At 39.6% G+C, this 12,385-nt stretch overlaps 1 protein-coding gene across 4 annotated transcripts in view; it reads right to left on the bottom strand.

The window, feature by feature from the left end:
- Positions 1-12,261, bottom strand: part of HSPA14 (heat shock protein family A (Hsp70) member 14) — a 31,786-nt gene extending 19,525 nt beyond the window's left edge. For 2 of the 4 annotated variants that reach the window (XR_006787867.1, XM_045857873.1), the window contains exons 1-8: positions 10,887-10,942; positions 10,729-10,811; positions 8,058-8,783; positions 7,051-7,549; positions 3,126-3,174; positions 2,891-2,996; positions 1,970-2,060; positions 1,190-1,294 (exon numbers count right to left, since the gene is read on the bottom strand). Coding sequence is in view for 3 of the 4 variants with exons in the window: in XM_045857873.1 (XP_045713829.1) it covers positions 1,190-1,294; positions 1,970-2,060; positions 2,891-2,996; positions 3,126-3,174; positions 7,051-7,549; positions 8,058-8,619 (1,412 nt within the window). In the remaining variant the exon portion in view is untranslated. Of the gene's footprint in view, positions 1-1,189; positions 1,295-1,969; positions 2,061-2,890; positions 2,997-3,125; positions 3,175-7,050; positions 7,550-8,057; positions 8,784-10,728; positions 10,812-10,886; positions 10,968-12,113 lie in introns of those variants that run through there. The other 2 variants (XM_045857875.1, XM_045857874.1) reach the window with 2 other exon arrangements.
- Positions 12,262-12,385: the final 124 nt, after the last annotated feature.

Raw genomic sequence — 12,385 nt, 5'->3', positions numbered from 1 at the left:
GAGGGAAACACCAATGTGTAGTTGCCTCTTGAGCGCCCCCTTCTGGGGACCTGGCCCACAACCCAAGCATGTGTCCTGACTGGGAATTGTACCAGTGTCCCTTTGGTTTGCAGGCTGGCACTCAATCCACTGAGCCATACCAGGCAGGGCCCAAACACCAACTTTTCAAATACAGAAAAGATTTGTGATTATAGTGAATTGTGATTGTAAGAGAATTAAATACAGAAATTTTGTGTTATTATTATCCAAGTTACTACTGCAATAACATACTCTATAAAAATGAAACATAAGCAAAACTAGGAGCTAACTTCCTATGTATCAAAATTCATAATTTCTGATATTTCATATCTACCTAAAAAAAATTTCTTGTGATTTATACATTTTTACTCAAGGTGTGAAATATGAATAAGGTGAAACAATTTGGGGAAATTAACACATCTGAATTAATTTCTCTAAAGTTGCATGGTTTGTCAGATCTATAAATTTGCCCTGACATGTGTGGAGGCTCAGTTGGTTGGGTGTCTTCCCCCAAAGCAAAAGTTTGCCAGTTCCATTCCCAGCAAGGGTACATGCCTGGGTTGTGGTTCAATCCCAAAATGGGGTTTGTGTGAGAGGCAAACAAACGATATTTCTCCCTCATACTGATGTTTCTCTCCCTCTCTTTTTCCCTCCCTTCCCCTCTCTCTAAAAATAAATAAATAAGATCTTAAACAAATAAGACAACTTTAACAACTAAATTAGGAGTATGTATTACTATTTCATAGTCAAAAGAATTCTTAAATCCCCATGCTGGATTTCTTGCCATCTCTGGCCAAGATGAATGTATATAAAACTACTCACTGGTTATAAACACATTTAATAATTGAAATTGGTAGTAAAATTAAGTGTCCTAGCTTGGGTTGGAACATGGCCAGGATTACAAATTTCAAATCTCTCTCCATTAAAGGGACAAAATGTGGTGACAAGAGGAGGGCAGGGAAGCCCAACCTTTCATTCTGCTATGCCCTTTCTCTGCTTTCCTAGGACATCATGCTCACCTATTGAAAAAACTCTAGAGGAGAGTTTTGATGCTTTTTCATTCACAAAGACTTGTAACCACTGCATTTTATAATCACCTCTACTGATATAATTGTTATAATCTATAATATTTTCTGCACTGAAAACTTAAAGCTGCAAATATGGTTTTTACCTTTTTCCAGTGGGGGAGTCTTGTCCAATTCCATAAGCCAAGAGAGCTGCAGATGGTTCATGGATTAACCGCAAAACATTAAAGCCAGCGGCTCTGGCTGCTTCCCTGTGGACAATTTGCTTTCAATGAATTTAATATCATATGTTCAAGTTTACATTTTAGAAAAGATTGCTAAAGATTTTATGCAATAGCAAATAAGATTTAGTAATTAGAACATGAACAGTAATGATTTTTATAAGATACAGAACACAAGAAACAGATGTAACTCTGTAAGAGTAGATCATTTTCCATTTAAAACAATAATGTTCCGAGTCTAATTTCTTAACAAAGAAAAAAACATGTGCTTATATTGAGCAAGGAAAATAAAGCTTTCAAAAATGCCCATGCTTACAAACTTTAGATCTAAGGTGAAAAAATACTTACAAATATATTCTAAAATTGCGTATTTTTATATAATTTCAGCATAAACCCTAATTACCTAAAACTAAGGCAAAGTGACTCATAAACATCAACTTAACCTGATAATTAAATACATTTTCAATCAAAACAGTTAAAAGGGTACATCTAACTTTATGTTGTCTTGCCATTTCATCAAAGATAGAAAATAGTGATCATTAACATACTTTTACCATACTATTTACCTATATACACATATTTACAAATATATTTTTATTGCCCAAGGTATTTTCAAATGCGATTTATTTTTTACTATATGATAATATTGTGAAATATGTATTTCCTTTAACTAAGCAAATAAGATAAATCCCATATTATACTTACCCAAGAGCATTTTTTTGCTTTTCTCCAAAATCGAATGGAACAGTAATGACCACATCATTTGCATCTGAGCCCAAGACAGAATGTGCTGTTTCTGTACATTAAAAATAAAATAAAAATAAATTCTGATGGACACAAAAATATGTCAAGTGATACTTGAGTTTATCAATTTGTAGCAAAGATCTTCTAACTACAAAGATTTGCCAGTCCACTTGTTTGTCCCATCCTGTTGATTTTCTACTCTTGTTCTCTTAAACCATGCACTACTTTTTGTAGTTTTAGTATAGTTTGTGGACATAGAACTATGTACTATGCCCTAGTTCTAAGTGCCCAGCTTTTAAGCTTCAAAGTTTCAACCATCTCCCAAATTAGACTCATTTCACTGAGAATGAGTTTCTAATGTGTCAATGTAAAGACAAATAGCACAATGTCAGTACAACACATTAAAGGGCTGCCTTACATCCCATGCGTTCGTGACATAATCCTAGAGCTGACGTGAGCTTTATCAATAACCTGCTCCAAAATTTCCTAAATTGTTCCAAAGAACATAACTTAGCTCCAGCCCTTGTCTGAAGTGGTGACGAAACCAGACCTATGTAACCTGTCTAAATATTGAGAGTATACTGTCGATCTTAAAGAGGGAGACAGATACTCACTCTTTATTGCATTTATTTAGCCGCTTCATCTTGAGAAGTTTTAAAAATGTTAATCTGGCCCAAACCATTTTTACATTACTTCTAGGGAAACCAAAGTCAGGGAGTTAAGTCATTTAACCACGGTCATGTAGAAGTAGTGGCCCAGTCAGATACAGAGTTCAGGTGTCCTTACTGCTAATCTGTTCAATCATCTGCTTCTCCCCAGGTCAAAAAATATATCTAACTTTTTAAGGTCAATTTTTAAAAGATTTTCTCTTCGGCTCAATACCTTTCATTTTACTAAATATCAGTCTGGCAACATCTTCTGGATTAACAAATTTGGTTTCCTCTCCAGTATCTATTTTATATCGTAATTTCCCATTTTTTTCAATGACCTAAAAGAAAATTATAAGTGTGTTAAATAAGGAATAATTTTAATAAAAATACAAAGCTACAAACCCATATTATAGGTAAGTACCTTAGTAATTACTTTGTGTAATAGGGAATAATAGAACCATACTCACTAAACATCTACTTTCTGTGATGTATTTCTGAGCCTGCGGGTCATCAGAGCTGTCCATAAAGATAAAGATAGTTATGTATTAAAATCAGTACCATTCATATATAAGGCTTAAAGAACACTGTATTTTTCAATAGGACTGAACAAATATAAAAAATAAACAAAATTAAGCTGCTTAATATTAAAAAAACTTCAAGTATTACACTGATTACATGAATGGATATTTACAATGGTTATAGTAATTCTATTAAAGTATTAATCTTTGCATTTGAAAATAGCTTTTACTTGTTCTGCTCTTGCTGATATTAAGATGCTATACATTTGGTGGTGAATTTTCATATCAATGATTTTGTTACATACTTCCACATCTATAATCTCAAAACACAACCACTGGGATACGAAGGGCAAACCAGCTGGCCTAACACCATCTTTGTTGTTTGGTCTGTGAATTAACATCCAAAATCAAGAATGAGCAAAAGTACTAATGTTATATACGAAAAGGTGCCGAGTATTACAGGTAGATGGATCTACAATGTACTATATAAAGTGGGTACTACATAAATGTGCATGGCAATGAAAAAACTACTGGGTGTTACATTGTTCAAAATAGTAATACCAGTTTATGTAGACTATAAAATGTTTTCACATGTATTACCTCACATGATCTTCACAATAACTAATGGGGTTAATTTGGCAGGTATTAATTCAGAGGTAACAGGTTCACAGAGGATTAATGACTTAGCTAATAAGGGGCAGAGTCAGTATTTGATCCCAAATCTTCTCTATCAGGGTATAGTTGTCCACACTTTACCCAATTGCCTGGCAGTAAAAAGGTACATGATTCAAGTACTTCTGTCCCTTGAGCAGAAATAGGAGTCTTTGATCCTTGATTTAATTTCATCTAGAAATTAAGTAGTAAATCCTTCCTTCAAACTATTCTTCCAGGGGGCTGTGGCTATTCTGTTCAGAGGCCAGTGTTAAATGTTTAATAAGTGAAAATTAAGTGGCTAATTGCTGAAGGGTCACTGAACATCTGATGACCCTAACCTGTATAAATACGACTCAAGGGGCTGAAAATTGACAAATTTGGCTTAGAACTCTGTCTGAATATTTGTATATTCTTCATACTTCCTCCTCTATCATCTAAAAATTGGTAGAGAAGGAACAGGTTTTAAGAGTGAGAAAAAAAGATGAAGTATGCCCATAGTGATTTTTTTTGTACCAGTGTTATAATCTGTGCACATTTACCAGTTGTTTTTTTTTTTAGTACAGAATTTAAGTCAACCAGGATAATTTATCCTATTATGTGTAGGCTATCTACTACTCAGACAAGATATTTGCTGGGAAATAATAGTTTATGGAATACACAGAACTGTTAGAAATGGAAAATTATTTCTCAACTGCTATGCAAAGAGGGCCTCGCTTATGTGAGGACAGAAAGCACACACAGTTCTCAGGGACATGTAGAGGCAAGACCCTGAAGATAAGCCAGCAGAAAAACAGAAAGCGGAGAATGCAGGTGACGGCAAATGATCACAGATAGTGCCAGAAAAGTAGTGAAGTGACCCACAACTACATACAAGTAAAAACTTTATTTGTCCACACCAGGATTATGTAACAGAAAAGCAAAGGGTGGTGGGAGATTGGTACACACAGCACCTCATTTACATCACCATCTTTAGGAGGCAGAGTGTTAATCCTACCATTGTATCACAACCTTTACCAGCAATACCACTTTCTCTTCCTCTTGTCTTTGCACAGTCAGCAGGCCCTTGGACCTGGCACACACCAGCACTAACGTGCTACAGGGTTTTCTTTCCCACTACTGTCACAGTTTGGTGCCTTCTATGTGCGTAAGAGTATTTTTACATTCACTTGTTTATTTGATGCTCACAACATTCCAGTGAGGTAGGTAGGACAGTTATTAATTTCCCACTTTATCAGTGAGAATCCTGAGTTACGGAATGGTGAAATGACCCACCTAAGGATGGACAAGTAGTAATGGTTGGGCCTAGAGCTTAGGCAGGATTTCTGAGCTTGTTTTTCAATATAATGTTCCCTTATTACAACCTTCTTCCTCTTAACAATATTTTCCCCTTTTCTCTTTACTTCTTTAAGCCTTTCCCTTTAGTTTTATTTCCACATTAAGGCTACTTCACCCATTACTTTTCATAGTACTACCTCCAAAGTTTAACTCCACTTCTGTACTTCAGTACTTCTATTATCTGAAATAAATCCTTGCTTATGTGTTTTGCTACCATTAATAGATTTATATAGTAAAGGCCTAATTGTTCACCAAATACTTCCTTGTTTTTTCAAAAAAGTCTACCTACCTACATTAGTGTTACCTAGTTTTAACTGACACCTAACCCTCCATATAATGGAGTATTCAAATGATTTGCCAATGTAACTGTGACAGGGTTAGAACCTATGAGTTCTAACTAGATTCCAGTGTATGCTACCATACCAGCTGTCTCCTACGTCCATCACCCACTCATCAGAGCAGCTCACTTGCTTGCCATCATGATTTAGGTATGTTCCCACTGTTTTCTGGACTGTTTCTTCAGCTATTTGTATTTCTAGCATTAAGTATCACAGCCTGCAAAATATAAAGCCTCTCCCAACATGCTCAGACATGTTTCCAGCCTCTAGAATGAAGAAAAACTTTTTAAATTGGAAATATGGCTTAACACTTTTCTACATCCCAAAGGGTATGTTTTTGGCAAAAATGAAATGTATTTGTTGAGCTTGTGCCTAAAAGGAGTTATCTGTTGCAGGTGGTCTTTATTTACACCACCTTCAACTGTTCCCAAGGTTGTTCTCTTCCACTGTACGCCACTAACTAGGTGATTTTTCATCTACACCATGTGAGAAAAATGACTTTGGAAAGTTCCCTAGAAGGGAAGTTTTCTAGGGATTTCCTTCTGCAACACGAGAAACAAGACTAACAGAAAAGAATGAAATTAGCTATAAGAACTTGGGAAACTGATATAATTCAAATTCTTTCCATGATATTGAAATAGCAACCCAAACTTAAAGATATATAATTGTGCATGTAAGGGCCCCAAATAATATGGAATGCAAAGAATTTACTTAGATTTAGTATTTTATAAAACAGCCAATATCTCATTGTATCAGATTATCAATATGAACCATAACACATGATTGGGGCTCCCTGTCAGTTCTTAATTGTATCCTTATAGAGATGAAGAACTATGAAAATGGAGGGAAAGATGGCATGACTACTGAGCGCTTATTAGTAGGTATGTCATATGTCACAGACACAGCAGTGAAAATAACAGAAAGATACAAATACATGTTGTGTCTATAGCAGTCTTGAACTATAGAGGGTTTTTAAAAAATAAAGACTTCAAATTCCAGAAAACAGGTTAAACATATATTCAAGCAATGAGGTCATGGTATACAACCATAATTCTATATCTTGTTAACTACTGTGCCTCACTCTTGCCTTACCTTGGCCAAGGTCATATACATTAATAACTTATATGTGTATAGTGCTTTCAAACTTTTAAACCCTTTCAACTCTATTAGCCATTTGATCCTCACAACAACCCTGTGAGGTAGGCATGTCAAGAATTGTTAGCTAGGTCCCATTTTACTGAAGAAACTGGTCTAGAAAGGTAAACTAAATTCCCTCACATCAGTGACAAAGCCAGGGCTAACTAGCTTTTTGGACTTGGCTCCATCCGTTTTCCATTAGGCCACCTCTCACATACCCAAAGTCTTCCAATTAGTGGAGAAGTTTGGGAAAAGCAACTAGCACGTATATTCCTACTCTTCTGCATATTTATGGCTCATCTACTCTTTTTTCCGAGGATATGGAAAAGGAGCCAGGGTACCAAAAGGCAAGTGTTTAGGATATACACCCTTTTATAATCAGTTCCTAACTTTTGGTATTTGAAATTAACCTCTGAAGCAATTTTTCAAGCCCTAGCTGAAAAGCACCGGTTGCCTCTTCCACTGCTGTCGCCAAGCGTCTGACTGCGATCACGGCATCCCTGCGGAGCTCGTTGGCCGCGTCTTGCTGGGCACTGGCTTCCTCACCAATAGCAATCAGCCTGTCCAATTTTTCTTCCTCACGCTTTGAGAGTTCTCGTGCCAATCTCCTGTTTTCTGCCAATTCAGCTGCAATAGTCCTGGCCACTGACCGCCTTCTTCGCCTTGCCCACTTTGGAGGAGGCTCACTGGTCAAAGGCCTATCCCCACCAGAAACAAAAGGAACTCCGGAGGAGGAGATTGGAGGCTGCTGTGTGGAGGCCACCCCAGGAGTGTTTCGGCTGGTGCTGGTGCAGGGACTGGGCTCACCGGACACACCCAGTCTGGTCATGGGGCTGCTCTGACAGGGAGCAACTGCACCTCTGAAAAGGTGGTGGGAACTGCTGTAGCTGGGGGTCCCTTGAGAGCACCCTGAAAAACAAAGCAACAATGTTGCAGAGAGGACATTCCTGCTAATGGAATGCATGGAGCCAGCAGCAGAGTTGAGAGACAATTACAAACTGTGGTCATTCCTGAAAGGCCTTTCCACAAGGGACTGGGAAGAATTCATTTCCTTAGTCTGGACATTTTAGTTTGTTGTAGTCTTACCTCCAACACCTCCCCCTTACCTCCCTGAGCCCCTTTCCACTTAGCTATCCAACCCACTCTATATCCACAAATGCCTAATTAGCCATTATAAATAATTCCAAAATAGTTTGGTTCTAAAGAGTACTTCTACATTTAAAGAGTTCTAATATTTTACATACCTAGCATCATAGCTTTTAAATATCTGGAGCCCCTTATCTTACTGTTAGGTTTAAAAAAGAGGGAAATGGGTAAAAAAAATAGGGACGATGCTGAAAGGAACACCATCCAAACATATATTGCTGTTTAGAACCAAGTGACTCTGGGACCCCAATCCTTCACATTTGGGAATTACCTGCGCCTGAGGATTCATCCCAGGAGTCCTCAAGGTCACTGGTTTCTTGCATCTGGTCACTGATTCTCAGTTGACAATCCTCATCTGATTCCTTAACTGTTTTCGAGATAGGCTGATGATCTGCTGCCTGAGTGCTTTTTGCTCTCAGAATGCTGGTTCCCTCTTCCCCTGGGGTGTCAGAGACCCCTAAGTTCTGATCATAGTGTTTGGCCCAAGAAGCATCCTCCATTAAGTTGTCTGGGTTAGTCACTACCTGATTTCGGAGAAGCTGATCCAATGTGTCATAAAATGGACAGTGTGGTGGGTCACCCACACTTGTGGTATGGGCAACATATGCCTTTAAATATAATGCCTTCAGAACTTTAAACTTGGAGCGGCACTGACGTTCCGTGCGGCGGAAGCCTTCCTGCTGCATTCGCTTAGACACAGCCTGATAGACATCTGCATTGTGATGCACAGTCTGGAGGCGTTGAATATACTCTGCCTCGCCAAGTATGGAGAGAAGAGTCCGTGTCTCCTGTCTGGACCATCGGATGCCCGCACTGCTATTGGAACTGGCCATAGTGGACTGGGAAGGCTAGCTGAAGAAAGCTCCTGGGCAGCAAGGCGCCAAATCTGAAGGTGTGGGTAAACTCTGGGTGCTTTCAGTCTATTTCCAGGAGACAGCAGATTCTTCCCTCTCAGGGCTAATTGCTGAGAAGCCAGGTCCAAGGACCAAATTTCTGGCTGGAAAGCCACAGGGGAACGAGAGTTACAGTAAGGATAATTGCGGCAGCAAGTTAAGCAATGCTACCTGTAAGTAGGTCGCAAACAAGCAGGATGCCAAGATTGAGAAAGCCCAACTCTGGGAGTTCATCCAGGATGGACACTGGACCAGGGACTAAAAAGGGGCTTTACTGGCTTGATAAACAAGGGGACTGGCTCTTCCACGAAGGACAGAATGCTTCCAAGGCTGAAACCTGGTACAACTGAGTGTCTGTAAAAATCACCATTGTCTTGTAAGTAGACAGACGGAGATGGGAACACCTGGAGCATGAGGCAGCTTACTCTGGAGAAGTGCTAGCAGAACCATGGTGTAGCAGTTTGTTTGAGGGGTGCTCATCCTTCACTAATCTTGGCCTAAGCAGCATGCTGTGGCTATGTATTACTACCCATCTGACTGTCACCATTGCACTCCTTCATTAAAACATAACTTTTAGAGCCAGAAGTTATTCCTATTAATACAATACTTTTTGTGTAATATACCAGAAGACAACAACATCACTATTCCAACTGTCTACCCCAAAACAGCAGCATAAAACAAAGAGGGCTACCAGGGGATATAGATCTATGGACATGTTCTAGATCTTGATTGGATCAATGTATCTGCTTATGATACTACACTACATTTTGCAAGATGTTATCATTGGAGAAAGTGGTAAATCCAGTAATACATATGATCTCTTTGTATTATTTCTTACAACAGTATGTACAATTACTCAAAAAATTCAATTAAAAAAATCATATTGTCAGCTGCTTACAGTGAATTTAGCTTCAACATCTGTAACTCATTGCTTTTTTATTTACAATTTGAATATCTCTGACACCAACTAATTTGTCTTCATCGTCACAAAAATTTGAATTCACTCTGAAATACTATAGTTTTTGGCTTACTGCATAGATATCCTAAGGGAAAAAAAGTGTAAAGTTCAGTTTAACTACATGCAGGTAAGGAATAATAAAAATACCTTATATATAAAAAATATTAAATTTAATCTATAATCCCAAAATTCTAACATCAACATAAGGAGACTTCTATTTACATTCTCAACTGAACAACATAGAAAGGAAACAATCTGGGCTAAGGGTTATAAGTCCTGAACTGCAGTCCGATCTAGTTCACCCCTCTAATTAATTTAGGGTACCTTGATTTTCTCATCTGTAGACGGGGAAGGATTAAAACCTACCTTACCAGTCTTATAGGGATTTGAGAGGATTAAATAAAATAATAGATGTGAAAACACTCTGAAAACTTAAAAACACTATATCAAGTATTACTAGTCCAGTGAAACTGAAACCCCCCTAATTATAGTGGGAATCTATAATTTGAGGAGACATGAGTCTGGGGAAGCAAGCCTCTTTAATCTCTTTAATTAAAGTTATAACATGATTAACCTGATTCTTACTCAAAACATTAATTAAGCTATTTCTCTAGTGATTAAATTTGTAAGCCACTGGAAAAGCTAGTTCCCTCAAAGTGTCACAAAAGGACCCAAGGAAGAAAACCCATAGTGTCTACAGAAATTATGAACAAATATAGCAGATTTAGCAAAACTCAACTACAAGGCAATGAAGTCGTCAAATTCCCACAAAATCTTTCAAGTTCCCTCAGTTAAAAAATATAAAGTAAAAAGTCCAAATCACCACCTCTGAATGACACAAACTGTCAGAACTAAAGGAATGTTGGCATTTGCCAATACGACCTGTCAGCAAGTCTGAGTGAATCCCATCCTTGAGAAGACTCAATACTAATCATCAAAAGAAACAGCCTACTGAGGTACTCTCTGAAATGACTCAGCTGTAAAAAGCAACAACAAAAAAAAATGGTGTTTCTAGCTTCATTCCACATTATGTTTAAAATGTATAAACACATTTTTATTACCATATGTAAAAGTAATATTTTACTCCATACCTTCTGCCAAGAATCTGCTTTACTTTCATTACTGTATTTGAAATATTTCTTATTCTACTTTGCTTTGCTGCCAATCCAACAACCTGAAAAAGAGTAATATATTACAATGCATGTAATTTTTACTTATTTCAAGGCACAAAAATGCAGGGGAATAGTACCTCTTCATTTTCTGAGTAAGCAACAACAGCTGGAGTAACTCTGTCTCCTGCATCATTTGCAACAACATCAGCCCGGCCATCCTGGAGAAAAACACACAACTGTATTAGTTCTTCTGAATGAAATATATAGCTCATTAGGCATATTCAGACATATTCTGCCAGTGTTACTGTGCCATATATGTGGAAAGAAAACTTGCTCTATGAAAACTTTTTTAAACTTGTAGATTTAATTGCCACTATTATTTTCCTGGACTTATTATACAAGGCCAACATTCCATGAAGAACTGCCACATCTTTTTTGTCTTCTCTGCATAGTCAAGAATTGGAACATAGTAACAACCTATCTTTATCCAAAAATAAGTCTTATTACACCACCCTTTCTACTTCTCTTCCTTTCTCTACAAATACATTTTTATTCCCCTTTCTGCAAAAGATGAAGTGGCACTAATCCCTTTGCCTTTTCCTTACAAATCATTTGACATTTAAACGTGAGTGTCAAAGAAGTGCAGTATTATTGTTCCTCCGATCTCCCCACTGAGAGGAAGGCCACTACTCTCCAAAGCAGAAAGACCAAAGTCAGCGCAGACGACGCACCATCAACTCGCTTCACATGCTGCACGGGATCAACAGCTCTAGTTCCAGATCACGGCCACCTCACCCTTTCCCGGCAAACCTCCTGAAACCTCCAGGCTTCCTGCGGCCACTACACCCGAGACCCACAGGGTTTTCTGCAGCCTTGACGTCCCCAGGCCCGCCCCAACCCCGGGGCCTCCCGCGCCTACGACGTCCCGGGGACCTCTCCCCTCCGGGACTCATGGAACCACGGCGGCGTCCCTGAGACCCTTCTAGACCTCATGGAACCCAGGTCGTCCCCAAGACCGCTCTGAGTCTCCTGTGGCCTTGACGTTCCCGGGACCGCCCCCTTCCGGGCCTCGTGGAAACCACGGGGTCCCCGAGACAGCTTCGGGCCTCCTTCGGACCCTGCGCGCCAGCGTCTCCATGACCCTCCGCCAAAGCGCAGATGGCTTTCCGGGGGTTGCAGGGGAGGAGGTCGGGTCCGCCCGGCCCTTGGCCTCGAAACTTCCCCGCAGTAGCGTTTCTCTGCGCTACCTTCCTAGGCCGGTGACATGCCTTTCACAACGCCACAGGTAACCAAAGGACCTGCCTCGCACTCAGAGAACGGGGTGGCTGACATTAGGCCCCTAGCCCAGCCCCTCATTCCCTCACCTTATAGACGGCCACACAGGCTGATGTGCAACCCAGGTGAACTCCGATGGCCGCCATGAGGCGGCAGAGACGGTAGCAGCTGTAAAGAGTGTTCGCCGGCTAGCTACAAGTCTCCAGCTCCCTACAGCCCCATAAGGCACCGCGGAGACTTCACGTTCCCGCCCGCCCACTGCGTCCGGTCCAAACGCCGCGGCCTCCCGCGTCGTCGCCAATCAGCGGGAAGGTCCCGCCTCTCACAGGGCAATTAACGAATAGCTTTAGTGCCTCTCACT

This window comes from Phyllostomus hastatus, unplaced genomic scaffold (genome assembly GCF_019186645.2).
Source record: "Phyllostomus hastatus isolate PE091 unplaced genomic scaffold, TTU_PhHast_1.1 phas_scaffold_1674, whole genome shotgun sequence".
Taxonomy (NCBI): Eukaryota; Metazoa; Chordata; class Mammalia; order Chiroptera; family Phyllostomidae; genus Phyllostomus; species Phyllostomus hastatus.
This window is presented reverse-complemented; position numbering and strand designations above follow the sequence as displayed.